The 27,125-nt window shown below is 51.5% G+C and overlaps 2 protein-coding genes across 4 annotated transcripts in view; one reads left to right on the forward strand and one right to left on the reverse strand.

The window, feature by feature from the left end:
• Positions 1-18,362, reverse strand: part of SCAI (suppressor of cancer cell invasion) — a 38,072-nt gene extending 19,710 nt beyond the window's left edge. The window contains exons 1-5 of one of the 3 annotated variants that reach the window (XM_032708077.1): positions 18,307-18,362; positions 8,573-8,704; positions 1,644-1,739; positions 946-1,032; positions 298-396 (exon numbers count right to left, since the gene is read on the reverse strand). In XM_032708077.1, coding sequence (XP_032563968.1) covers positions 298-396; positions 946-1,032; positions 1,644-1,739; positions 8,573-8,679 — 389 coding nt within the window. In that variant the 5' untranslated portion in view covers positions 8,680-8,704; positions 18,307-18,362. Of the gene's footprint in view, positions 1-297; positions 397-945; positions 1,033-1,643; positions 1,740-8,572; positions 8,705-10,293; positions 18,233-18,306 lie in introns of those variants that run through there. The other 2 variants (XM_032708076.1, XM_032708075.1) reach the window with 2 other exon arrangements.
• Positions 18,363-19,215: 853 nt separating this feature from the next.
• Positions 19,216-20,920, forward strand: RPL35 (ribosomal protein L35). Its single transcript, XM_032708031.1, has 4 exons — positions 19,216-19,318; positions 19,590-19,726; positions 19,996-20,077; positions 20,731-20,920. The coding sequence occupies exons 1-4, from the start codon at positions 19,316-19,318 to the stop codon at positions 20,878-20,880; spliced, it is 372 nt and encodes a 123-aa protein (XP_032563922.1). The 5' UTR covers positions 19,216-19,315; the 3' UTR covers positions 20,881-20,920.
• The last annotated feature ends 6,205 nt before the right edge of the window (positions 20,921-27,125 follow it).

The following is a 27,125-nucleotide window of genomic DNA, read 5'->3' on the forward strand; positions in this document are numbered from 1 at the left end:
GAGGAGGAGTTTGAGAACAGAGTTTGTTGAACACTTGCAGATTAAGAGTTCTGACTGAATTCATACGGTGATCAATAGCTCCCCAGCTGCTTAGAGGTTCCTTTAAAATTGGGTACAGGGACATAAAAAATATCTAAGAAAGCCACAGCCTCCCCCTTCTCCACAGTCTCCTTCTGTGAGAAAGGCATGGGGGTCAGATATCATGGTTGGCTCTTCAAACCTTACAGTTTATAGCTCTTTGCTGCTTCCTTGCACTATTGCAGTCTTGAAAAAACAAGGGCATCCATTCAGACATACCTGTCCTCTTTGTTGACTTGGGAGTAGTATGACCTCTGCCTAATTGCTGAGTAGAAGGAGAAAGCCTCATTGAGATAGCTGGTTTCTGAGGTGCGCAGGCTGCAGAGGAAGAATCAGATTAGCTCACTGCCTCAGATGGAAATCCAAGCCAAACCCTCCCTTCCTGCCCCCTCAACCCGCTTGTGCATCCACAGCAAAACTCCTTCCTCAAGTAACATCATATGAAAGCCAGACCCTCATTCTGGGAAGCCAGATTTCAGAGCCTGGATGCCATTTCAGATAACAATCAAAGCTGCCCATCTTGCACCCATATGTACAGGTGATGGGTTCATTGGAAAGTTTAAAGGAACACTAAGCTCCCAAACTTGTAAATCACACTTTTGCAGGACAGTCCAATGCAGCACGCATGGAAGACACTTTGGTGGCAGGAGATAAGTCCTCAGGCAGTATCAGTGTGAGCAGCAATGTGGTACCAGGCTCACAGGTACCTCTCCCTGCAGCCCCATGCAGTCCCCAGGGCCCTCATTCAGAAACAGGCATCATGACTCAGCCCAATCACTGATTCCTCCTGACTGAGCATCCAGACATTTGGCAGGGAACTGCACTAACCCTGCATTCCCCACTGAATCCTCTTCTGTGCTTACTTACTAATAATGGTAATAGAGCTGCCCAATCTTGGAAGCAATTTCCCCAATTTGCCACCTCTTCAACCCATACCGATTGTCCAATACTTGTCTATTTTGCAAGAGAGAAAAGAAAGATTAAAAGGCATTCCCGAATTTCCCAGAACAAACCACCAGACAAGACAAAGAGCCATTGCAGGGCCAAATTCAGCTCTCGTTCCTGGTGCAGCATTCCCAGCAGCAGCCCCTACAGAGCCAACAGCACACACCCCCCAGAACAAGGACCGTTTATCTTGCATTAACTTGCGAGAACCAGACAAAAGTGTGATGCACAAAATACACACAACAAAAGGTCACAACTTCCCGGGAGAACGCTCAGACTACGCAGCCAGAGGAAGGTGTGAAGGATCAGAGCCCACGCTGCAGCAAGAGGCTTCACACCATTCCAGATGGGTTCTGCTCTGCAGAATCCATCATCTCCTCAGTAAGACATTAAAGCACCACACATTCAGGTAGAGCAAAAGGGTTTGTTAAAAAAGTCGCACTGAAAACTCTGCAACATTTTAATTCATTAGACTGTGAGCACTGCAGGAAGCGGCTGTTCCCTCCCTTCATGCTTGAACAGCACAGTGAAATCTCAATCTTAGCTGGGGCCCTGGGCATACCAGAGATTAAAGCTGTGCTGAAACCCACACAGCTCATCTGCCTACAACATTCCCTTACCGATGCTGCTGTTGGAACTTCCAGAGTTTGGTGTAAACATCAAACGTTCGCCCAAAATAGGACTGCCACTGCTTCTGCCCGTACTGAGGTAAATCCCTGCAAGAGACAGTGACAAAGGCAGAGTAAGGGAGCACATTCCAGTCAGCCCAATGTGACAGCAGCCTGTTTGTGTCCAAGTCAGAGCAGCTTTGTTCAGGATTGACTTGCAGTACTTTAGAATTCTGCCTGCACCCAAAACTAGAAGAACCATGATTCCTGGAGTTTCTCAGAACCTGTTGTTACTGGATCACTCCAAATATGAAACAACCATGTTCCTACATGCCACAGGGGATATAAAACATCTTATAGTCTTGCTAAAAGAGAAGTAATTTTATGGTTATATGTACAGAAAGCTAAATTGGACTCTTAAAATACCACAGTAAAAAAAAACCTCACCCAAGAGCAAGCAGAATAATCTAATAGAAATTAGTTCATTTAGACTTGTGCATCATCATAATATTTCTTCCAACTCATTAAGGAAATAATCTTTTTTAAATGGATCAGGCTGTTTGCTGTGTTTCAGAAGCAGAGCTTATAACATCACCAACAAACCCACTGTCCAAATGTCACCAGGTCAGGCCAGCACATGGATGTTCACAGTGAACACTTGCCAGGTCACATTACATCACCACCACAATATTTGTCACCCTCTAACTCATAGTTAGTGACATGTCACAACGTGAGACTTTCTGGTGTTTTCATACCAGTCTCCAGTGCTGTGAATTAGCCAACCCAGTTCAGTTCTGCCTTCATTCTCCACTGGATTTCCATGCTGTGGTGTGTTTCCACTCCACAACTACGATGTATTCCTAAGGATTTTGGCTTTAAAGGTTTGTGCTCTCGATCCTCACAGAGGGTTGTCACCTGGGAGTGACTTGAATCTTGGAACAAGTGCAACAGAGGACACCAAACCCCTCAGTCTCACTGAGCACATCTTGCCTACAAATATACACTGAAGCTGATTCAAAGAAGGTAGAAGAAAGTAGAAGTGGAATAGCTTTTCCAAGACAGCACAATCTTTCATTTGATTCAAGACTGATTTCTCCAGGGAATGCTCTCTCAAATCACTGTGCTGGTTAATGTACCACCTTCAGCACACGGGCACAGAAGAGCAGCACATTCCACTTCCAAGCCTGGAGGGTGGAGACCAAGGGAACCACCATCTTTAGGAAACCTTGCCATGTCCTCTGAAGGAGTCAGAGAAGCAGAGCAGCACATATGATTTCAGAGCATTCTGGTATGTTTCTGATCATTGTAATTGCTTTAACAGCACCCAAGGTAGGAAAGGAAATTAATATTCCTTTGCTTGTCAGCCAACTGTACTTCCCACACAGTTTGAAGGGACCTAGTGTAGCTACTACATGTAAAATTAATCTGTTACCAGCCTGGAAAAACATTCCAGGACTTGGTGCTGGAAGATGCAGGAAGATGCCAAGGAAACTGTGCAGGATTTTACCAAATTTAAAAAAAAAAAAAAAATCCCCTCAAACTTGCAATTGGCTGCTCAACATCCTGGCACATACGCTGGTGTAGCCAAGGGTGAACAGGAATATAAACACATGCTTCAGGGCACCAGCATCATCCAGATACAGCTTGATACAACACATGCAAATCTACAGCATTTACTGCAAGGAATGATGCACCACTTTCTCTTGTAATAGATGTAAACATTTTAGCTAAACAAAAGAAGTTAAGGCACTGTCCAACAAATGCCCAAGATACACTGGAGGCTTTGATATAGCAAGAGACAGCTTTAATTTAATTAGCACATCCACAGGATTCAGTGTTAAAAAGTAAAAATAAAAAGTGAATACAAATACAGAACAACGCTAAAATGGATCATTTAAAAAAAATTATACAAATCAAAGTTCCCCAGCACTAACTTATAGAATGACTGAATTAGGGACCTGACTCAAAAAACCCTACCAGTAGTAAATTGAGCTTTCCAGGCCAAGTTGCTCAGGACATTTGAGCAAAGGTCTAACATATGGGAACAAGAAAATGCCCTTCTCTCAGACACCGAGAAGCAGGTATGTGCAGCCATTAGGAAGTAAGCAGGTACCTGTGTTCTGATCATGCTCATGCATCTATCCCTCATCAGTCAGATAATTAATACACTCTCCATACCTCACCTGTCGCCCCAATTCCATACCTTCCTCCTAGCCTAAACATTCTGGTAAAGCCCAGCCCAACTCACTGTGCTGTGTTAGATCCGAGTATCTGAAAATTAGTGTCATTTTAAGAAGCCTGTGTTAGCACAGTGTCCATGTGTTTGGCCACTGCTGTCCACGGCCGCTGCTGGGTGTCCACACGGATATTCCTCAAGCAGCGTGCTCTCCTAATTGCAGCTGGCATAGCTGCACAATACCACGGATTCCTCGGCTCCCCAGGGAACGGGAAAGATCTCCATGGAAACAGACAGTAGCACTTGTTCTTTTGATAGTATTCTGACATGGCTGTAATAAAACTTCATTTATGACAATACATTAGCGTGGTTTCACCACAGCTTCTCGCAGACAGGAGCTGCCCTTCCTGCCATCCATTTACTGCTCTGTGTGCTCAATATCACATGTACCAAGAAATTTGGCTGTGAGAAAACAGATGCATAGGCAAAAGAGGACATATAGTGCAGGTTTTTTAATAGGACCAGAGGAGAAACACCTCAAAAGAACCCTAAAGCCTGGCTCGACTGCAGAGTGGGTTATTAACACAGATCCTCTCACTGATGGAGACAGGGAATACATGACCCAGAAGCAATTAGACACCCAACTTCAGAACTAAAGACCTATATTATGGGTCTTTATTTCACTGCTTCCAGATCTACAGAAGGACACCAGAACGCTATGGAGAGACAAAGACAGCAGGCTCAGGTTCCTGCAGAGTGTACCCAGCCCAGGCTGCTGGTTCAGAACAGGCAGTGCTGGAGCATGCACTCAGGCTGGACACCACTGCAGGAGGGAGAAAGGGACAGCCAAAGGAATCCAGATGCAGAGGAGGGAGTGGAGATGTCTTGATTTAGGACAGTACAATAGCCTCCAACAAGTGGAAACCGTTTCCAGTTTTTTGGCTTTTAAGGCATTCCAAACAGGACATGAAGACACAAACTCAGATGCTCTAAAAGGATGGGTTTCCCACATTGGGAAAACTGGTTCCCTTGCTGCACTAGAGTGGCTGGTGGATAAATTCCACAGACAGTCCAGAATTTTATCGAATTCTTGCTGTACTCCTTGTCTCAGCAAAGACCAGCACTACTTATGTGCTCATAATTAATTCTCTGTCAGTAGTTCATTTCAGCCATGCTGCTGGCAGAAGCCAGATAATACTGGCTGAAACCCAATTAAAGGTGCTGAGGTGTGCTTGGCCAGCACCACATGGAAGTTGTCACACAGGGACAACTTCCAGAGATGTAAAGAAGTTGAGAAAGTCCTGGGGACTCAGCAGTATGCTTCAAAGAGGGAGGTTACAATAACTGCAAGTTTAATATTCAAAGCTTTAAATACATTCACAGTTTTGACAGGTGATAAAAAAGACAATTTCCTTTTATGTTCATGGGCTTCTAGTAATTACAAGCTCCTGTTCCCAGAACTGAGCAGCAGCAGGATAACAGTGGTGTAGCTTCCCCACAGACTCTAATAACCCACAAAGGCACAACCACACCAGGGCACTCCCCATAACCTGCCACACCAGTGCGGTCGGTGGGAGAAGCCACTCCCTTCCCAGGACCACAGCAGGTAAGGTACACCTGCAGCACTACCTGAGGCTAAAGAGGCTCCTGTTGTTTCTAAAGCAGCAGCAGTGTGGAACAAAACTAAGGTTCCACACTTGCATCTTACTAGAAATCTACAAAATAGCTGGTGCTACAAAATACACACTGTAACCCTGAATCCCACAATCATTAAGGTTGGAAAAGAGCTCTGAGATCATGGAGTCTGACCTGTGCCCGATCCCCACCCTGTCCCCCAGCCCAGAGCACTCAGTGCCACATCCAGGCCTTCCTGGGACACCTCCAGGGATGGGGACTCCAAACCTCCCTGGGCAGCCCCAGCCAAGGCCTGACCACCCTTTCCAGGGAGAAATTCTTCCTGATGTCCCACCTGAGCCTCCCCTGGCACATCTGGAGGCCGTTCCCTCTCCTCCTGTCCCTTGTTCCCTGGGAGCAGAGCCCGACCCCCCCCCCGGCTCCCCCCCTCCTGTCAGGGGGTTGCAGAGCCAGAAGGTCCCCCCTGAGCCTCCTTTTCTCCAGGCTGAGCCCCCCCAGCTCCCTCAGCTGCTCCTCTCTAAACCCTTCCCCAGCTCCGTTCCCTTCTCTGGACACGCTCCAGCACCTAAATGTCCTTCTTGAAGTGCAGTGAGGGGCCAGAACTGGACAAAGGACTCAAGGTGTCTCAGCAGCGCCCAGTACAGGAGATGATCACTTCCCCAAAATGTAGCTGTGAAAAGTCTTCTAATTTCTTAAAATTTCAAGCTCCTCTGTGATACTGAACACACTTAAGCACTTTTTAACATTAAAAAGAAAATAATACCAGTGACAGGACACCGTGAAAAACTGCTTCCTAACACCCTCCCTCTTTCCAGCCTTTTTCCAAGAAAAAAGCAAGTGGGAGTGGGGAAAGCAGAAAAGAGAGCCATTGGAACATACTTCTTTAGCAGTTTTTCCTAACTTGTAGCCCAGGGTACAGATGCTAGAAAGACACTGTCCCCTCTGCACTACCCCAGGCATGGCCACTGGAGATGGTATCACCAGGAGCACGAGCACAAAGTACACTTTCAAGCAGCAACCTTGGCAGACCATCATATGTTTTCCTCAAATGCTGTATTTGGCATCTGTATTGGGAAGAGAGGAAGGAAATGCTACTGAAACAAAGACGTGGCAGGCTGAGCCCTTGCAATTTTTGGCAGCAGCAACAGCTAAGCAGCTGCCAACACAGCCATAGGCTCAGCTCCCTGTAGCTGAAGTGCCCAGAGGAGGTTTTAGGAAGGAAATCAGTGCTCTCCTCTCCCTCCTCCGTCACTTCTTTTCCACAAAATGTGGTAGGGACAAGAGAATGGCATAAAACACAGCAGCAAAGGCCATCATCATCTTCAAAACAGAAGGTGGCAGAAATGTATCAGATGCATTTATTATGCTGGAGGGAAAAGCAAGCAACCAGACTAAGAATTGGGATGCTTGCCAAGTTATTTTCAGGTGAATTCCCCAGAGAACAAGCACTAACAGATGAGATACCTGAGAATTATAATGTTGCTTTATCCAGTCATTATGCCCTTGGCAATCACAGGTCTTAGAGGTGAAATGGTGATCAAGTTCAGCACAAGAAGAACATTAACTGTGCCAGGTTACAGTAAGGACAGAGGCAGGCTCCCATTCGAGAATGTTCTTGTTTTCAGATAGCAGAACTGGCTGCTGAAGGCCATCTCTCTATTTTTATTGGCCATATATCATCCAAAGGTATTTTCCATTTTCTTTTCATCTAGCTGGACAAGAAGCTTTCTTTTTGGCAAAGTACCACAGATATACACAGAAACTATATCTCTCATCTGGAAATCTGATACGAGCACTAACTCCTTCCACGCTCAGAGAAGAGACAGACAGACTGGAGGTACTCTGCCACCTCTCTGATCTGAACTGAGCAACACACAGCCACACATGAACTGGATTCATTTGTACTCTTCAGGGACTCAGGCCAAAATTCCAAGCAAGATCTATCATGGAGACAGACAACAGTCTCGATGATCCTTGTGCGTCCATTCCAACTCAGAATATTCTGTGATTCTGTGATGGAGCTTGCTTGAAATTTTGGCCTGAGTCACTGAAGAGTACAAAGGAATATCAGAAAGCCAGTGTAATGTCATATATGGTCCTGGAAATCCTGGCCTCAAGATCTCAGTCCTTTTGCTTTAGACTCTCTTTCACGGGGTGTCGAATGCAATCACCAAGAACTCCCTGTCTCTACTGCCCATTCACCATTCAGATTTTGGAGCACAAACTGTTTGTTTTGGATTTGTTAATCAACTCCTAAAGCACATGAAAGGATTATCAATAGCGGGGGGCGGAGGAATTAAAAACATCTTTGCTAACCATCTGTGTTTGACTAACAGCAAGCTATATGGGCCCAAACATACAGGATTACTCAGAGACCAGTAAGAGGCTGCACTGCCAACCAGATACGAGCTCAAACTCATGTTGCTTAAGAGACTCTACAGCAAAGCTTAGAAATAACCAGCTCCCGAATACATAATGTTTAACTCAGCATATACTGACAAAAGAGGATTGTCTACATTACTGTCCAAACCTGAACGACTTTCCTTGAACTCCCTTTACTCTTTTTTGCCTGCAGACAAAACAGCCAGACTTTCTAGTTGTTGTGAGAAACCTTTTGTAGATAAATGCAGCTTTTACCTTTCTCCACAGTTCAGTTTAAGCATTTCTTTCACCAGACACATACAGGGTATGGTTTGAATGTTTCTGTCTATCCGGTCCTAGATTTCTTCCCAAAAAATATTCCATCTTCTCCTTTCCTCCCACCTAAGCCAATCCTCCTCATCCCTTTTTTCTTGGCACAGAGACTGTGGTGGTTTGGACTTGCACGCTGTTGATTGTACACAGCCACGCCTAGTCCTTAATTGTGCACTTCATACACAACACTTCAGTACAAATTCTATCCATTTCAGGGAATTTCCAACTCCTAGTTTACTATTAACTGGAACCTCTACTCCTACAGACATTCTTACACACGGTCCCAAACTACCCATACACAGATGCATTGTTCTCTCCTAAACAAACTTACTGGGTTTGAGTTCAAAATGTTCACTGTACAACTGACTTCAGCATCACATACTGAAGTGTGTGTTCCAAGGCTCTTCTGAAAGAACACTGTCAAAGATGCACTAACCTTAAGCCATTGAAGAGCTGTTTAGACTTATCCAATAAGTAGCAAAAGTCTGTCACCGTTTTCCTCTCTGCTTGAGGAATATCATCTTCAGCTCCTCCTGATGACATGATTTCTTTTAGAGCAAACTCAATCCTGTGAAGAAGAAAATATCCATGTTACTCAAAAATCGAGGGCTGCTGTGAACTCATCCAGATGAGATGCACGTTCAGTTCCATGGGGATGTAACACAGAGCATGCAGTTCTCCCACAGGTTTCTCTTCTCAAGACTCATTAAAAATAATGGCTGAGAATCAAAGCAGGGGAGTAATTATTGCACAATGCACTAGTTAACAGAGCAAAATTAAAAATAACAGTGGTACAAGAGTCATAAAATAAAATAACTCTGAGGACCTTTTTCACAAACACAAAACTGCCAACGAAAGGACTGTAGCACAAACAGCACTTGGGTTTCACACTTGGACAAAGAAATCCTCTCCAAATTTGCCTTCTGCAGAGGTGTTTATCCTGCACCCACATTTAGAGAGACCAGCCTCAGTTCTCTTATAATTTCATTTTCTTCTGTAACTGCTGAAAACTGTAGCTCACTAGTTCCTATTGCTAAAACATAGCAAACATTTAGACAGAATGCTAAAAAATGCCCTCTCCTTCCTCTCTGCTTCCTCAAGACTGTTTAATTCCATGGCTTGCACTGCCCACAATTATACCTGCAGATATATTTATACTGTTCATATGAGCAAAACATCATATTGTACAATAATCATCTGAACAAAAAACTAAGATATAATGTAGATAATCCTAGTACTGAGTAAGTAAGGGAATAGGAAAGCCTATAGAGGCAGAGTGGTGTTTAAAATCTTACTCCAAACACATAGATATCAAATTACCCTTTTGAGCATCCAAAGATGAGCTACAGATTTCACAGCAGCAGCAACAAAACATCTCCTCTGGAAATGGCTGCCAGGTCTTCAGCTCTTCTGTACTCAGGATTTTAGTGCAAGATAAACACAACTCTAGCTGGGCACATGCAAGAGCTTTTACTTTCAGCAGCTTCTCTAGCAGTTCTAGTGGGTGCTTTTTTAAGCAACAAAATTCCCTTTGTGCAGCAACTCAGTTTGGATACTATTTGCACAAATAATTACCTACATATCCCAACTGAAGCCAGGAAATGGCAAAGCTAACTCCTTCCACCCATTGGGAAGTACCCAGTTTCAGCAATTGTCACAAAAAACCTTCACAATAATCAAAGAGGCTTCAGAAATACTTCCCTGAGCAAACACTTCATGCCTACCAAAGGGAGGAAAAATTGGTAGTTTCCCCCCAGCGTTTGGGACAAATTAGGGAGCCATCCTGCCAACCAAGCAGTCCCCTGATTTCCCAGTTTGGACAAGATGCAGCACCCATCCATTTGTTTTTACACACCCACGTGACAGCCAGAGCACCAGGGCAAGGCCAGGGGGACACTGCACAAACCACTTGCCAAGGAGCTCCAGAAAAAGGTAGAAAGTATCTCTGTATTGTCAGGTAACTGCAATATGGGTGGCAGAGTCCAAAACATACCACCCAGATGTCACAAGCTTTGGCATGAGCCAGGCAAGCAGGACATGAACACTGCAGACCACGAGCCCGTGTCCAAAACCTGCGAACATCCACATTCACACAGCACGGAACAAACACCGAGCACTCAAAGCACCAACGAATGAGATGGAAGTGAACAGTGAGACCTAAAAACCAGATGTCAGAAGTAGCCAGGAGGTGATTCGGGAATTCCAGGAAGAGGACAATATCCCGGGACCTGTGTGCTCCTCAGCAAGGGTGACCTAAATCCTGCGGCGAGGCCGTGGGTTCTGCGCACTCCGCGTGGTAATCCAGGCACTCCAGAGCAGCTTCAGACACATTTGCAAAAATTCAGGAGCTTGCTTAAATGGCAAAGCATGTTTCATACAGTCTGTGTATCTGTCCTTTAATCTCATGGCAAAGCAGATTTTATTTTATGTTACCCTTAAGTTATACTCCCCAACGTCCCCAACCACTGCCAACGCTGGCCAACAGAACGAGTGCTAGCCCTGACACAGGCAAGTAAAACCAGCTTGGTTTCTGTCTGTTTTTTTAAACCAAGCAGTTTGCACGTGGTGGAGGTCCACCAGACCCACTGTGAAGAGGCCATGTATGCAATCAACAGAAGACACACTAGAAAATCCATAGCCTGCAAATCTGAAAAGTATCAGAAGGCAGGAAAAATAGGCAAAACTGGCTTTTCCAGCTGACAGAGAAGGAAAATAAAATTAGGTATCTCATGCACTGGTTTTGGCTTATCATGCTCCGGAGGGGGTGGTATTTGGTGGTGTACAAAGGAAGAGCCACTATCAGGAGCAGCTCGGGAGAGGAGGAGGTGCTCCCTGCACTAAGGACTGTGTTGTAATGCAGCAGCAGTACAGACAGGAGGGAGAATTATTATTAGAACAGCAAGTGGGCACAGCAAAGGGAGGAATATAGCTCCTGACATCGCCCTTTCCTCAGGGACTGCTCAGCTCCAAATGAACAATGTAAATAAAATGCAGCCAGGAGTACAACCACGTGGACCTCTCCTTCCCTTTGACACTTGAAGTTATCCCCATGGATCTGTGCTCCTCGTCTGCAAAAGAGACAGTTCTCCCAGTTCTGACAGCCCAGCCATACCAGGAATATCACCTACTTTATTTTTTGTTCTGTGTTTGAAGCTTTTTGCTTTTTTTCATGCAAAAGAAACTGTTCAGCTGTTTTGCATGACAATTTTTCTTAAGTAGCACATGTTAAAAAAAATTATCTCCAGAGTCTGCAAAAGGAGACACTGAAACATTGGTTTAAAAGACTTAAAGTAAGTCAGAAAATGGTGAATTCCAGCAGAACTTATTATTCTCTCAAAGAGAAAGGAGTTTAACAACTCCTCAGGCCATACAAAGCAGAAAAATTGTGCTGTCCAAGCCCCGCACTTGGCGTGCCAGGTTCTTCCAACACCCTCTCAGAACACAAGACTCTAGGTTTGCTAAGTGCAACACATTAATACATTTTACAAATTCACCCCGTTGCAGCACCCCAGGTAGCAGAGCTTTAGAGACATCCCAGAGGATGGCACGACTGCCCAAGGCAGCTGGAGCTGAAGGGTAGCAGGAGGAGGGCATGGGACACGACGGAGGTTTCATGGTGCTGGCCAGTATTTTTAAAGTCAGATGTCACTTACATCACACACTCTGCACTTCCCTGTGGTTTGCTGTCTTTTGGCTAAGGTTTTCCAGGCTTAGCTGGAAGGGGAAAAGTGCTGAAGTCAATGGTATGCACTCCCCACTGGCCCTACCCCAGGACTCAGGCCTGCAAAGCAAGGCAGGCTTCGTGAGCGGTGAAGGAACGCTCTGGTTCAGGAAAATCAAGCTGACAATGCAAGTCCAGCATGGATAGTTAAATAAGTGTATTACAGGCACATCCTCTTAGATTTATTACAGAGCCAGGATCACTGTAACCCACCACTGAGCTGCCTGGTAGAAGAGGGGGGTCATAACTTCACACCTGACACGTACAAGCAAATAAAACCTCGGGGCACTGAGGATTCGGTGTGACTGTAGGGCACAGTGCTCGGGCAGATGTCAGCAGGGTACAAGCTCTAGATAAAAGTGAAGACAGACAGAACCAGGAGCAGTTTTCCAGAGCTGCACAGCAGAGTTGGCTGGACATGGCATCTTGACCTCTTGATAGAGCACTTGTACAATTCACCTGCCTCTTTAAGCCATTACTTCTGCTCAGCTGTGAGATCTTGACTGGTTTTCAAATGCTTCCCACTCCTCACTTAGAGATGCAAGTGGTACTAAAAACCAAAACCAAACACACTTTGTACATCTTGTTGATACAGGATTCTCCCCAAACTAAGAACTGCTCTCCACAGAAACCAATGGTGGAAAACACGTTCCAGTCTATCAGGATTTTAAAGCTGTCAAACCTCGAGTCAGAAACCAGCTCTTTTTCCACTTTTCATCCTGACACATCTCCCACAGCATCACTGCCAAAAGGGGACGTGACACAAAGCCAGACACCCAGCTGGTATCTATTTCTTATCTGCAAATTAACAACACAGATAAAATGAAGCTCTTCATCACTGATACCCAAAGCCTGGAACCATCACTTCTCAAATCTCTTCCAAAAACCAGCTGATCTTACTGTCATCAAGCAGGATATATACCTTGGCTCTCTGTTTGCCTCTCCTTTTCTTCTAGAGACTGGCACACTTGTCTCATGTTTTCTTTCAAAGCTATACTGCACGTTTTGGGAAAACCATCTGTGTGTTTCCATGTGATCTGCTCAGAGTGCTAGTCCTGACAGAGCCTCAGACAACACAAAATTCATTAGAGCCCAAATTCACTCCTCTTGTCAGAATACCTAATTCTCCATTGAGAGCCACTGTCCTGAAGTTCCTGAGACACCACTCAGTTCTACCCAAGAAACACTGAGATAAATAAATAGCAATTCCCCCAGACACGCACCAACAACCTCACAGCCTGCTGGAGTCAGGCCTCCAGAGGAAATGGCAATGAGCAGTTATACATCAAACCATTTTTTCATACAATACATGGCAGGGAAAAAGGATTTCTTTATTATTTTAAGGTTTTTAGTAAAATTTGGAACCGAACATGGACATTCCTCATCCCAAACACTGTTCACCTCGGGGCACGTCTGCACTGCAGTGGCTGCAGCTCTCCCAGATGCACCCAGCTCCTTTTCCAGCAGCTCGCTGGATGCTGCAGGAAGCATCTGGGAGCAGGCTGAGCCCACACCTGGGCTCTGGCAGGGCTCAGTCCCAGGGGACAGCGATGCCCAGGACGAGCTCAGAGAACAAGCAGTGTGTTTGTGTCCCAGCTCTGCTCACTGCTCTGGGGCACACACAGAGTGCACAAGGAAAAGGGCTTAAACAAGTTACATTTTATTACTGCAAACCGAAAGTTCACCACTTTCACATGAAGGTGTATTTCCTTCCTTAGCATATCGAAGATGAGAAGATCTGCAAACACTGTCTCAGTGCTTTGCCTACAGAATCAGGCTTTTCATTTGTTTCACATGTCTTTCAAAGTCCCTTTATTGCTTAAAGCACACCTGTCTGTAACCAGAACGGCAGCTTTGGCATCTTTTCTCCCAGAGAAACACGGAGGTGCTCATTAACATCACACCATGGAAACCATGTAGTCCCTTCCTGCCTCCTACATTGAGATCATGGAAGCCACACCTCACCAGCAGACTCTGAATTCACTCTGGGCAGACTCACTGTGAATACAAGAGACATGATCTCACCATGGGATGCACGTGGCCTTCTTCAATCACCTTCAGAACACAAAACTTTCGCTTCTCTTCTTTATGTTTCTGCCACTGGTAATTTGTTCCACTTTTGTCCATTCTGCGCCCTCTGTGATCCCTTTTTCACTGCAGTTCACGACCTTTTGTGTATAGGATGAACAAAGGGCACGGGCTAAAAATGTCATCACAGTTGGGCCTCTGCTCTTCTACTGACTTCACCAGTTTGCTACTAAAAATGGGCTCAAGCTCAAAGTCAGACTGAGGCAGAATTTCTGGGTCATCGGAGCCCAGGAATCTCCAAAAGATGGTGCAGAAGCAATGTGGAAGAGGATGCAAGTATTTCCTTTTATCCAAATTCAAATCATGAATCTGTCGTGGTGCCTGCATACCACCTACATGGTACTTAGCAGTCATTTGCATTGTATGAAAGAGCAAGAGAAAAAAGAACATCAGGCTGGCCCACTCTTGGCAGGGTGGGAGGGTAGAAGGGAGACAGAAAAACACCATCAGCTGTGGCAGTGAGCTGTGTGTATTTACATTTCACAGGCTGAACTATTTAGTGGTTTATTTACACACAATGTTCTCGAAGCAGCTAAAATGCCAGTTTCATTTTATCTTGATTTTGTGGTAATGCACATAAGCCACAGAACCATAGGGAGAGTCTGCAAATGAGAGATGAACCTCGTACAGCTGGAAAAGCGCAAAAGCACGTAAGCCACTGCGAGAAGGGAGAGAGATTTTGGGAGCACAGGTACAAGCAGGTCTGAAATGCATTAGTTATGACAAGAGACCAAAATACAACCCTGGGACTCAAAAGCAAGGATCCAGCCGCAGTGCAACAGCTTGTGCTGCAGGGATCACACGTCCCAGGGTAACCCTCACAGCCAAGCCATCCTACGGCACGGCACCGCAGGCCTCGGGTCTCTCCGGCTGCCCCTCCATGTTGAAGTGAGGAGGGAATTGCAGTCAGCTCCATTTTATGCACATTTGGTGGCAAGACGCCAACACAACTGTTGACTGAGCCAAATCTGGGCCCCCTAGAACTAAGCCATCACCCAGAGCAGGGCGGAAAAGCACATGCCTCTCGCCTCCCGAGCAGCCAAGTTCCTGAAAAGCATCCCAGTTGCAAGAAAGATTTTCTTCTTTCTTTCCTCCAACGACTGATGTTTTAACTCTTTGATTCACTATCAAGGAATTTAATTCATTAATTCAAAATGGAACAGCAAACATCAAGCTGCATTGTACAGCAGTGTGACGGAGAGGCTCCTTTCCAGCAAGCCAATGATTTACTGGCCTGGCCCAGATGGAGCTGAGGCCAGTGCCCGATCTGGAGGGCAGCTCTCGCCACACTCTGCAGCCTGTTCCCATCCTTGGCCAAGATGCCAATGGCTGCCTTCCAACTGGAATCGTACTCCGACAAAGGAGAACGCAGGACAAGCTTGGGAAAGCCTTCTGATCCCTTCAGTTCACTTCTTCCCTCCAAACCAGCGTTTGGAGCTGCCAGCAAGGTTGGGAGTTGCATGGAGAGTATCATCACTCTGAGAATTCAGCCTCCTGAGCAGGGACTGCTGCTGGACTGTGCCTCTGCCTCACAGCAGAGAAATCCCTCTGCTGACTTCTGCTTTAATTATATTTAAAAAATTCAGCTTCCAGTCCATGTTCCATTATATTAATAGCAATAATTAAAAATACTTCAAACGAGTCCTCTAAACCTGCAGTTCCATCCAGGCTTTCTGGCACCACACACTTCCTTTCCTGACTGACATCCTCGGGGATCCAGATTGATGGTTACTCTGTTCCATCCCTGCTGCAGGGCTGTGCTGCGTTCTCTCAGCACATGTAAACTGCAAGGTAATGTTTGTGTTGGCAACTTCCTTACATACTTTACAGAACCAGACCTCAATTTGACCCTCTGTGCAGCTCCCACACACAATTTGGTCCACTCCTTTGAACTGTTTCCTCCTGCTGCAACACATACCCCATTCCATACCTTTGTTTCCAGCCTGTTTAAAAACTACATATCCAGAACAGAGCTTTTGTGCTAAAGGAGAGCAGGTCAGCTACAAAAGCCAAGCCTGCAGAATGTTCTTATGCAAGGACACCAAGGAAAATTCCTTCTACAAGGATTGTTCCACTTTTATGAAAAAATGAGAACTGCAAAAAGTTCTGTGAAAAAAGCCATCAACACCCAGGTTTTTCTGGTCAGACTCCAAGAGCTGTAGTGTGCTTTGGAGGCTGGCAGGGGGGCACTGGAGGGTTTTTGTTTAAAATCAGTTACATTTCAGCTCTTTAGGCAGTAAGACCACCTCAGAACAGACCTTCACACCAGAGCTCTTCCTTGCCCAAAGCACACCATGCAGAATAAAAGATAAGCCAACAAAGTAACGTGTCCAGATGATCCAATGATTTCCCATTATCCATCTGTGCCGCAGCAGATCATCAACAACTCCATTTAAAGCCAACAGAGCTAAACCAGAATAAAAGTGATGCAAGGAGAGGGGAGATGTGAGTGGCACACGGCAGCGAGGCAGCTGCAGTGCGAGCAGGGGACTGTGCAGCCGCAGCATGTGACAGGAACAGCACTGGCAGCAGCGAGGGAGAGCTGCAACCCCAGCTCCCACCTCCCCAAATCTGTGCTCCCAGTGCAACACTGTGGACACCACCATCTGATTTCAATGCAGAACTGACTCGGGTTAGAAGCTTCTCGATGTTCTGAATGGTTACGCTCCATTTTTATTACTTGCCTCCATGAAATAAAACAGGGACACAGAAATTAATAACAATACAGGCAATGTGTTCCTCCCACTGGAAAGCACTTTCAGCATCTTTATCACTTGTAGATCAAATTTCTCAACAGAGCATGATGAGCACAGAACACAGTATCATTCTTACACATAGAGCTAAGTCCAACTAGACATCTTTGTGTTAAAATCCCCCACATTTGTAAGGAACCTGGATTGCCAGTTGAATTTTGATGCTGCATTATAATCATATTTCAAAATAAAACAATGATCACAATCTTCTTTGCAGCACAATAAAATATTTCTTCTCTCCATACAGCTTCCATGATTGGTTTTTCTATTTCCCGCAGTAAAGGACCTGGCCATCACATTTGTGTGCACTGGCTGTAGTGCTTTGGCACCTCAGAATTACGCTCTTTGCTCCTAGTGAAGTGACTGTTTCTTTCAATCAACATAAATTGTGGTCCAGTTTATCCAAACATCTTAAAAGAGACTGACTTTGAAAACGAAGGATCTTTTCTCTACACACACGACCGACAGCCAGGCTCCTGAACTGCTCCCTTGACAGCCTGGGCCGGGGACGGCACAACCGCCACGCCACGGGTTCAGGTGAGGTGAGAGACACTGGGCAGGGACTGCACTGCAAACTCCCACAGCAACAGCCACACCAGGATGATCTTCCCCGACTTCCAAAGGCTGCTGCCCGCCCGGCAGCCCTGCTGCTCGCAGGAGCAGTGGGAAGCACACACATGCTGGGAGACACACTCACATTTTAGTCATCATATGGTCCCACAGCGCTGCTTTGCATTAGCTTGGACAAGATGCCATGAATTACAGGTTGTGTTTGCACAGCTTGTGCAAAATCTACAGATTTTTTTACATTAAGGGACCCATTTTGCAGGTCGGAGGACTAGAATTGCTTAGCCCAGACGCAGCTTAGGTGTAGAAGCTTGGAGCCTGGTTATTAAATGAAAGAAGAGCAATTCAGACTTCGACAATAACAGGTCCTATTCTGTGATGGGAGATCGGACCCAGAGCTGCAAACACGCAGTCTTGATCCTGAACATTTTACCTGCGACAGCCTTTAGTTATGGACATTTTAACAGGGCAAGAAATTTGGGGGGATGACACAACATAACAACCATCCAGCTTCTGTCCCCAAGGGCATCTCACGTCACCTATTGTCCACAGCGTTTCTCCGTACAAAAAAAGAATTTGGTAGAGAGGGACCTGCCGCAATAAAAGTTTAAAATCAGAACAAACGCCCGATGACTCCATCAAACCTGCAATTTGGGCATCCAGCACTGCACGAACTGCCCCTGTAAAATCCTGCACCGTTCCGTCCCACCGGATTCGCTTGCAGACGCTGGATGCAGGTACCTGTCACAGGCAGGCTCAACAGCTCCAGCCTCGCCCGGAGCGAGCGGGAGGGGAGCGCGGGGAACGCAGAAGTTAATAAAGAGGGGGTCGTTCGGGGAATTATTTCAGCTACGCCGCCAATCCGGGCCTAAGCATTAGACGTGTCACATCGCGTTCCTGCTCTCCGTTAGCGGCGGAGGCAGCGGGGGCGCACGGCCGCGCGCAGTCCCCGGGCCCCGCAGCCCCTGCCCCGCACCGCGGCACCGGGCTCGGACCCGCCGGGGATGCTCCGCGCAGCCCCGCCCGCACCTGCCGCCTTACCTGTGCTCCCGCTCGCGGCGGGGCTGCTCTGCCGGGCCCGGGGCTCTGCGGGGGCGACACCGCGGTGAGGGGGCGCCGCCGCTAGGCCTGCCCCGAGGCGCCCGCAGCCGCCGCCGCTCCCGCCCGCCCCCGCCGCCGCCCCGCCCGCGCCCCGCGCCCGCCTGTGCCGCCGCTCCGCCCCCCGCACCTGGAGGCCGGGCCGGAGCGGGGCAGGAGCTGCCAGGCGGCCCCGCTCACCGTCCGCCCCCGCGGCTGCCGCTGCCAGTGCCGGTGCGGGCGCGGCCGCAGCGCCGCCGCCGCCGAGGCTCGGGGAGCGCGGCTGCCGCCTCACGCCTGTCCGCGCCGGCCGGCCCCGCCCCCGCGCGCGCCGATTGGCCGAGCGCCCGGGCTGGCGGCGAGCCGGCCTTCTGATTGGCCACGCCCGCCGTCAATCGCGAGGCCTCGCCCTCCCGCGCGCGGCCGGTGAGGCGCGGCGGCTGCCTGGAAACGGCGGCGGCACCACGGGCGCTGGCACCGGCTGTCCGTCCGTCCGTCCGTCCGTCCGTCCGTCCGTGTGTCTGTGTGCGCTGCGCGGCTGCCTGCGCGCACGGCCTTGCCCCTGCCTCTGATCCTGATCCTGCCCCGCTCCGTCGCGGCGACCGCTCCCGCCCCGCCCGCCGTCACGTCCCCACCGCTGCCGGTGTGAGAGTGCCGCACCTCGGCCAGCGCAGGAACACCGGCTGCGCTCCGCCAGGGCTCCGGCGGCCGGGAGAGAGCGGCGGCGGCGGCAGCAGCTGCAGCTCGGGGCCGGCTCGGCGCCGCTCCCGCGGGGCCGCAGCGCCCGGGGCCGCCGCCGCCTCCCGCGCTCGCTGTCAGCGCCCCGGCCGGTTCCACCGCGCGTTCCGCGGGGGGAACGCGGCGCGTGGGCTGCTCCCCCCCCCCCCGCCGCGCGTTGGTACCGCCCGGCCGTGGCACCGCCCCTGTCCCTGCGCGGCTTCCGTCCTTCCGGCCCGCGCCGCGCGCCGCCGTCATGGTGAGAGATCCGGGAGCGGGATCCACCGGGAATCCACCGGCATCCGCCGGGAACGGGGAACGGGGAACGGGGAGCGGGCATCTACCGGGAATCCACTGGGAACGGGGGCGGGGAACGGGGATCCACCGGCATCCGCCGGGAACGGGGCCCGGGAATGGCGGTCTACCGGGAACCGGCACCGTGGATCTGCCCGCATCCCACTGGGAACAGGGTCCGGCAGCCCGGCCCATCCCGCCGGGGCGGCCGAGGGCACTGACGGCTTTTCCCGCAGGCCAAGATCAAGGCCCGAGACCTGCGCGGGAAGAAGAAGGAGGAGCTGCTGAAGCAGTTGGACGATCTGAAGGTGGAGCTGTCGCAGCTGCGCGTGGCCAAAGTGACCGGCGGGGCCGCGTCCAAGCTCTCCAAGATGTGAGTGGGCCGGGGGACACGGGGCTGGGCCGGGGCTGGGAGCTGTCACAGCCCGTGTGCTGGGAAAGTACAAACGGCGGGGAAGAGGAGCGGATCTGCAGGGCTGGAAGCCGATCCGTCTCTGCTCGGAGGGGGTGTAGCGGGGGTGAGCCGGGAGGTGTTGGTGTTCGCTGTAACTGGTGCGGGGCAGGTTGGCGGTCAGAGCACACACAGTTCCTGTGCACTGGGCTGGATCCATGTCCTCAGATGTGACTCTGTCCCTCCTGCAGCCGCGTGGTGCGTAAATCCATCGCCAGAGTGTTGACTGTCATCAACCAGACCCAGAAGGAGAACTTGAGGAAGTTCTACAAGGTGGGGACAAACACCTTCTATACTGGCCTTTTCTCTCTTATTGTTCTCAGTTGCAGTTTGTGGAAGGAACTGGTTTTGTAGGTTACTACTTAAGATTAAAACTCAGTGAGAAACGCTCATTTATGTTCAGTTTTAGAGTTCTCTCATCATGGTTCCTTTTTAAGTATTATCGCAAGAATTCTGTAACTTGGGTGTGAGTCTGCTTTTACCAGGAGAGTCTCCTGGCAGCATCCTTTTGGGGTGTGATGAGCTTCCTGGGAGGTGCAGTTTTTACAAATGCAGATACCCTTTTAATCTAAATTTAAATTCATGTTTCAGGTGGCCAAGGAGCTTTTTCACTCAAGAAGTTCTTAGAATATTATTTCCTGGGGTTTAAATGACATTAAATAGGGCGGGGAAAAAAAGAACTTTCCAAGAGGTGTTGGGTAACTGGGACTTAAGATGGAAGCATTGCTTGAACTTGAGTCAAAGCTGGTACAACTGCTGCAAAAGTTATAATCAGCTCTTGTTTCCCAGCAGAGAGAAGGTCTCTCAAACCTCCAGACTGGGACGATGGTCCCAAGGCAGAGGTTTAAACAGTGGTGCTGATGCTCTGGCAGGAGCTCGGCTCTGAGAGCAGTGTCTGAACTTGACTGTTGTGTCTTTGCAAACAGGGCAAGAAGTACAAACCCCTGGACCTGCGGCCCAAGAAGACCCGGGCCATGCGGCGCCGGCTCAACAAGCACGAGGAGAACCTCAAGACCAAGAAGCAGCAGCGGAAGGAGCGGCTGTACCCGGCCCGGAAATACGCCATCAAGGCATAGCCCGGGGCTGGGGGCTCATTAAATGCAGTTCGCTTTGCAAGTGTCACTGGTGGTTTTTTTGGTACTCGTGGGTAAAGAAGTCATCAGCTTTGTGGAGGGACATGGGAGGATTCACAGGACGTGTGTTTGACTGCTGCTGAAAATACAGAGCTGGCAGTTTATTTTCCTCTTTGTGGAGTAGGCAGTGGGTACAGATCTGTGAGGTTTGTTCAACTCGGCGTGTAAAAATAATTTAATCTGAGATTGATTTAGGGTGGAAGTTTTTCACAGATGTTTGCAGTCAGTCAATATCTGTCACTTCAGTAGCTTAAGAGCAAATATTTAAAGTTTTGTCATGTGCCAGTGTTTAAGTGTTATCAGAATGAATGCTGAGGGGCTTTAGGGGTCTTCATGGAACCTGAAGGATTCTGTCAGCACTTGATTTGGATCTCTGGCCAACTCATTGTAGCCCCCAAGAACCCCCTTGGGGTTTTGTAGGTTGCTGCTTAAAAGATACCAGCAGCCCAGGTGCTCTCTCTGGATGTGGACACTGATGAGGGCAGGTAAGCTCAGAACACTGAGCTCCAAGGGTGACATCTCTGAACTCCCAGAGCATCACAGTTCCACACTTCCACCTGCAAAACACAGCAAGGGTTAAATGGTCTGACTTTGTCCCCTAAGGAGTTCTTTGGGACTCAAGACAGGGTTGCAGTTCCAAAGGCCTTTTTTGGTTCTGCTGTGAGGGAGAGTTCCGCGGTGCTGCTGGAGCGTGAGGGCTCAGCACTCATGGTTTGTGTTAGTGCAGCCAACGCATTCGAACGTGAAAAATTCCCTACCCATTAGGGAGTTCCTAGATGGGATCCAGATTCTGCCTGGGGAAAAGATCTTAATTCTGCTCACTCAATGAAGGATTTTTAAGCCTCAAGCAGGTTTTGTTGAGAGAGGCCTAATTGCCTGTGGTTCAGGGAATTTTCCCTACATGGTGGCATCGTGAGGAGTGGCAGCTCCGTGATGTCACCAGGGCTGTGCCAGGGCTTTGTTGGGAGCTTGGGGTGAGATGGGACGTGTCTGGCAGCGAAGGGGACCTGGCCTGGCACAGCCCTGGGCCCAGGCTGCCAGAGCGTGCCGTAGGACAGCGTGCTGCGTGTGGGAACTGGCTCCTTGGCTCACGCAGTATTCCCAGGAAAGCAGGCAGGGTTACAAATGGCTTTGTGTTACCATCTCTGCGTATCCTGCTGTGGCCAGCCCTGAGCTGCTCCAGGAGAAGCACAAGCTGCTGGCCCAGCTCGTGTGGCCCCCCAGAATCAGGAGCACACTCCTGTGAGGATCCCTGATCTCACATTCCTGCCCCAGGAGCCTGATGCCCAAAGGATACAGGAGAGAGGCTGGTCCCCTGTGCTGGGAATGGGGCAGGCTGGGGCAGGTGGCTTCTGCCAGATCATGCTCGGCTGCATTTGGGCTTCTCTTTGGAGGGGTGTGTGCCCTGTGCTGCTCTGGCAGCCAGGTGGCTCTGCCACCACTCCCGACATGGCAAAGCAAACACAGCACGAACTGTGCACTGTGCACTGTGCACCACAGAGTCCAGTGACAGCATCAGGGTGTGCTCCAGGTGTCACCTTCCACCTCAGCCACGGGAGCAGCCGTGCTGCAGAGAGAGGATCTGCTGTCTCCAGGATCCAGTCGCAGTACAGATCACTGAGTGCCAACCAGTAACGAGGGGGGGGGACAAAAATGGGGAAGAACCCCAGTGCCAACTAATTAGCAGGCACTGAAAATCCCCGAGCCATCCCGTGCTGAAGTGGGAGCCACTGTGGGAGAACAGCTCAGGCTTTGTGCACAGCCCATAGCAGCCATTTGAGGAGGTGAACAGGTTCTGGCACTAAATCCTGGGGCTGAATTACTCCATCCACCTGTAGCCAGATGGCAAAACCAACCAGTCTGGCCCTTCCATCAGAAGGGCCCTGTGCTGTTACGGGACACATCCCACAGACAAGAGCCCTTTAAGTGACCGGGAACAACACACTGATTGAGTGGACACGCAGGTGAAGTGATGAGCTCCCTCCAGGGCACAGGTGAAGACACTTGTTCCTGCTGTGAGTGCAAGGCAGAGCCTGTCCTGGCCACGTTTCCAGTGGTCTGGGCTGATTCCCACTTTACCAGCTAGCCCCAGAGGAGGGCTGTGCTGCCCCAGCTCCCTGGCAGAAGCTGCTGCTGTCGGGGCTGAGCATAGGCTCTTCAGCCTTGCTGGTCCCCAAAGGGAGGAGTACCCAGTGGCAGAACCCCCAGCAAAGGGCCACACACTCCCCAGAACACCCCAGTGCTGTGCTGGCTCTGAGGGGACCACACAGCATCACCCCTGTGTCACTACAGGGACTGTGGCCCCTGTCACCCTCTGGCAGGGTGCTGGGGGGGTGTAGGGTGGGTTTCCTGAAGCCCTGTCCTGGGAGACCCCCGTTCCCCAGCACTGACCCCGCGCAGCTGCCGGCACCAGCCCTGGGTTTAGCGCTGGTGTTTGCAGAGCGTCGGGGCCTCAGAGGCTCACACTGTTTATTTGTTCCTCGTAACTGAAGATGTCCCTCAGCCCTGGAGCAGCTTCCTGGGAAAAGCCATTCTTCAGCAAATAAATAATTTCCCGGGCGGGGAGGAGGACGGAGGCGCAGCTGCCGGCTGGCTGTGGGGCACAGCCCGGGGCTGGTGCCACTGGGGGGGAGCCCTGGCCCTGTGCCCTGGAACATGTTCAGCAGCACCAGATGTTCCTGCCCGGCACAGTGGGCACAGCCCGGAGTGGATGGTGTCTGTGGGAGCTGGCAGCTCCCGCTCCTGGACCCCATCCTGCAGCTGGGGCAGGGGCTGAGGGAATGGGGGACCTGCAGAGGGAGATTTGAGTCATGGAATCAGAGTCATTTAGGTTGGAAAAGACCCTCAAGACTGTTCAACCATAAACTTGGTATTGCTGAGGAAAGCTTGGGCCCCAACTCCTTTGGCTGGTGTTTGCTGCGATGGACACAAACCCCAGCTCTTCTAATGCTCCTGGCATTGCTCCTGTCACTGCTCCTGTCACCTCCCTCTGCCGGGACGGCCCTGAGCCGCTGTCCTGAGTACTCCCACGGGGGGTGACCCCATTGCCGCATGCAGCAGGATGAGTGGAGATGGGATATGGGCGCACAGGGTGCTGTGCAGGGCAGGGAGCTTGGGAGCAACCAGCCTGGGCATGTCCTGGTGGCCTTGGCCGTGCCCTGCCACGCTGCCCGCTGCCCTCCATGTGCCAGGAAGAGCTGGCCCTGCATGGCTGCATGTGAGCAGCGTCTGGCACATCTGGTGACCACAAGCCCCACGTTGTGAGCGCCCAGCCCGGTGGGGAAATGCCGCGTCCCGCCGGCGGCACAGATGGCCCAGGTCTGCCCAGGGCAGCCGCCTGCACCCAGCCCTGAATGCCCGTTTTGTTGGCCAGGCTGGGGCAGGACTAGCCCCCACACTGCCCTGGCCCTGCTGCTCCATGAATACAGGCAGTGTCTGGACGCAAGTGCTGCACTTCAGGCCCTGCACCCACCGTCTCGGGGGCTCCCAGGCAAAGGTGACCCTGGGGCTCCCTGGGACAGGGGCTGCTGTGTGCTGGAGATCCCTGGGACAGGGGCTGATGTGTGCTGGGGCTTCTGGCCCCCGGCCAGCCCGGCTGTGCATCTGCAAGGAGATGGAGAAAGCCCCTGCATCGGGCTGAGCAGAACCCGGCCATGAGAGTGGCCTGGGGGCAGCCCTCTCCTCCTGCCTTGCTGTGCCCCAGGTGCTGCTGGGGAAGGGGTGTTTGCAGGTGCCCCCTTCCACCCCGAGAGGCTGCCGTGCCAGGGGCTGGGGTGCTGTGGAGCTGGCAGCAGCAAGCCTGGGAACAGATTTCTGTTTCCACTGGTGAGTAAGTCAGCAGCGGCACTGCCAAGGCCCGTGGGTCCCCTCCCTTCCCTCCGGCCACCACCACCACCCACCGCCCGCTGCCCAGCCCTTTCCCACAGCTGCCCGGAGTTGTCAGCCTTGGCACTTGTGGCTCCACGTTTCCTCACATCCCTGCATCGCCCTGCTGCTCTCCAGACACCGAGCAGGGCCCCTGGTGGCATCAGCGATGTGGCACATGTCCCAGCGCAGGTGGGGGCACAGCATGAGGGCTGTGGCACTGGGACTGAGCCTCCTGCTCCCCATGGAGGACCTGGGGACTGCTGGGCTCTACCAGGAGGCTGCTGGTGTGGCTGGGCACCACGTCCCAGGCACAGCTCTCTGCCAAGCCCCTGGTCCTGGAACCTGGCTGTGCCTGGACAGCTGTAGGATCCGGGTGGAGGCAGCTCCTGGGGTGGGACAAGGACCCAGGTTTTGGTGCACCCCCAGTGGGTGCCAACAGGCTGCAGCCATGGACAGGCTCTGGCCAGGATGTCCCCTGGCACTGTGCCCTGCCCGCTGTACATTCTGCCCACCCAAAGACTGGCCACCCCTGGCTCACCTCAGTCCCGAGGCAGTTCTGTGCTGGGGCAGCATGGGGAGAGCAGGACGCCAGCCTGGGCAGTGGGGCCAGGAATGAGGCAAAACCACCACAAACAAACCAGCCCAACCAGTAACTGAGAAGGAGGCGGGGGGGGATCAGGGCTCACTGCCTGGCTGCACCGAGGGCAGCCGTGCCCGTGGGAGGGGGTTTTGGGACTGAGGGCTGCGGCACCAGAGCCACCTGCCCAGACGGCCTCGGCTGCCCTTCCCAGGCGCCACATTGCTGTCACGGGGCCCTCGGGCACCACAGCCCCCCAACATCCCTGTCTCAAGCTTCATTTGCTGCTTGCTGCTGAACTGAGAGATTTTAATCTTTTAATCACGTTATGAGCCGAGGTGGTGCCGGCCACGCACAGGAGGAATGTCTGGAAGTCAGCAGCGCCCGTCGTGGTGGGAGCCCATCCTGCCCCCACCCACACGTCCCCACGGTGTACTGCTTGGGGACCCCCATGCTCCCCAGCCTGCCTTGTCCTGCCTGAGACTGCAACTTGCACCAGGAAAAGGCCCCGGGACCAGAGACCAGGACGAGGCATCGGGGATGGGTGCCAGGACAAGGATCAGCTCGCAAAGGGCTGCTGGGTCTGAAGCTCCCCGCGGCAGCCCAAACGACCCAACACAAGGTAGTCCTCTGACCACGCAGGTTTCATTCCTCCCTTCCCATGTTTTCTGACCGAGGGGAGCAGAGGGGCGACTGCAGTCCAGCCCTGCGCAGCACGGAGCCACGGCAGCCCCTGCGGAAGAACAACAAAGCCCTGGAATTAGAGATGTGCTGGGAGTTTACTTTACCACAAAAAAATGTCAGAAATCCGTATTGTTTGGACAGGGATTTGCTGGGGATCGCTAGATAAAAGCCTGGCAGGGACCCAGCCCGGGGGGAAAAGTCGGCCGGTTCCTTTCTGTGGCGAGGACTCGCGGCCAAGCGAGGGGAGCAGCGCAGCGCTGGTGCGGGGTCCGGGCCGAGGCAGGGCGGGGGCTGCTGGGGCCGCCGTGAGCCAGAGCAGCACCTGGGAGCAGCGTGGGTCCAGGGAAGGGGGTGCCAGGCTGCCCACGCCTGGCACCGGCTTCGGGTCTTTGCAGGGGAAAACATTTCCGCCTCCCGGGACTCCTCCTGGCTCCACGGCACCGAGAGCCCGGGCGCAGCCCACGGCCCCAGCCGGCGTGCGGGGCTCGGCGGGGCCCAGGGCAGGCTGCCCCCGCAGCACGGACGGGGGCGGGAGGGCGCTGGGAGCGGGGGCTGCTCTCGCCCCGAGCCCCCCTGCAGCTCCGCGCTTGCCAAGTTCTGCGGCAGCTCCGGGGCAGCTGCTCCCGCCGTGCCCACGCTCAGCTGCTCCGCTCTCCAGCAGCGGGGCTCGGCTCCCGGCGGCTCTCGGGCTGCAGCTCAGGCTGGGCGATGCCAAATCCCCTTTACCCCAGGACACAGCAGCGTGTGCTGCCCCAGGTCTGGTCTGGGACCCACCTGCCACTGTGCTGCCGTGGCATCGTGCCGGTGCTGCCGGGGGGATGTGAGGTGTCCCTCTGGGCTCGGCGAGGGGAGCTGTGCCTGCCAGGAGTGCAGTGAATAGCAGCCACATGTGACAGCAACCCCTGGGAACTCCTGGCCGCGGGACAGGACAGTGAGGGACAGGGATGGCGAGGGACAGGGACAGTGAGGGATGGGGCTGGTGAGCGCCTGCCCTGCCCGCTCCTCCCTGCCCAGCTTGAGGACAAACGATAGCACATGCAGCCCGATTTTACATGTTATG

The sequence above is a fragment of the Chiroxiphia lanceolata genome, chromosome 21 (assembly GCF_009829145.1).
Source record: "Chiroxiphia lanceolata isolate bChiLan1 chromosome 21, bChiLan1.pri, whole genome shotgun sequence".
In the NCBI taxonomy this organism is placed as follows: Eukaryota; Metazoa; Chordata; class Aves; order Passeriformes; family Pipridae; genus Chiroxiphia; species Chiroxiphia lanceolata.

Bases quoted from the DNA above. Each gene is read 5' to 3' on its own strand.
- RPL35 (XM_032708031.1), top strand. The intron at 19,727-19,995 runs GTGAGTGGGCCG...TCCCTCCTGCAG, and splicing joins GCGTCCAAGCTCTCCAAGAT to CCGCGTGGTGCGTAAATCCA. The intron at 20,078-20,730 runs GTGGGGACAAAC...CTTTGCAAACAG, and splicing joins ACTTGAGGAAGTTCTACAAG to GGCAAGAAGTACAAACCCCT.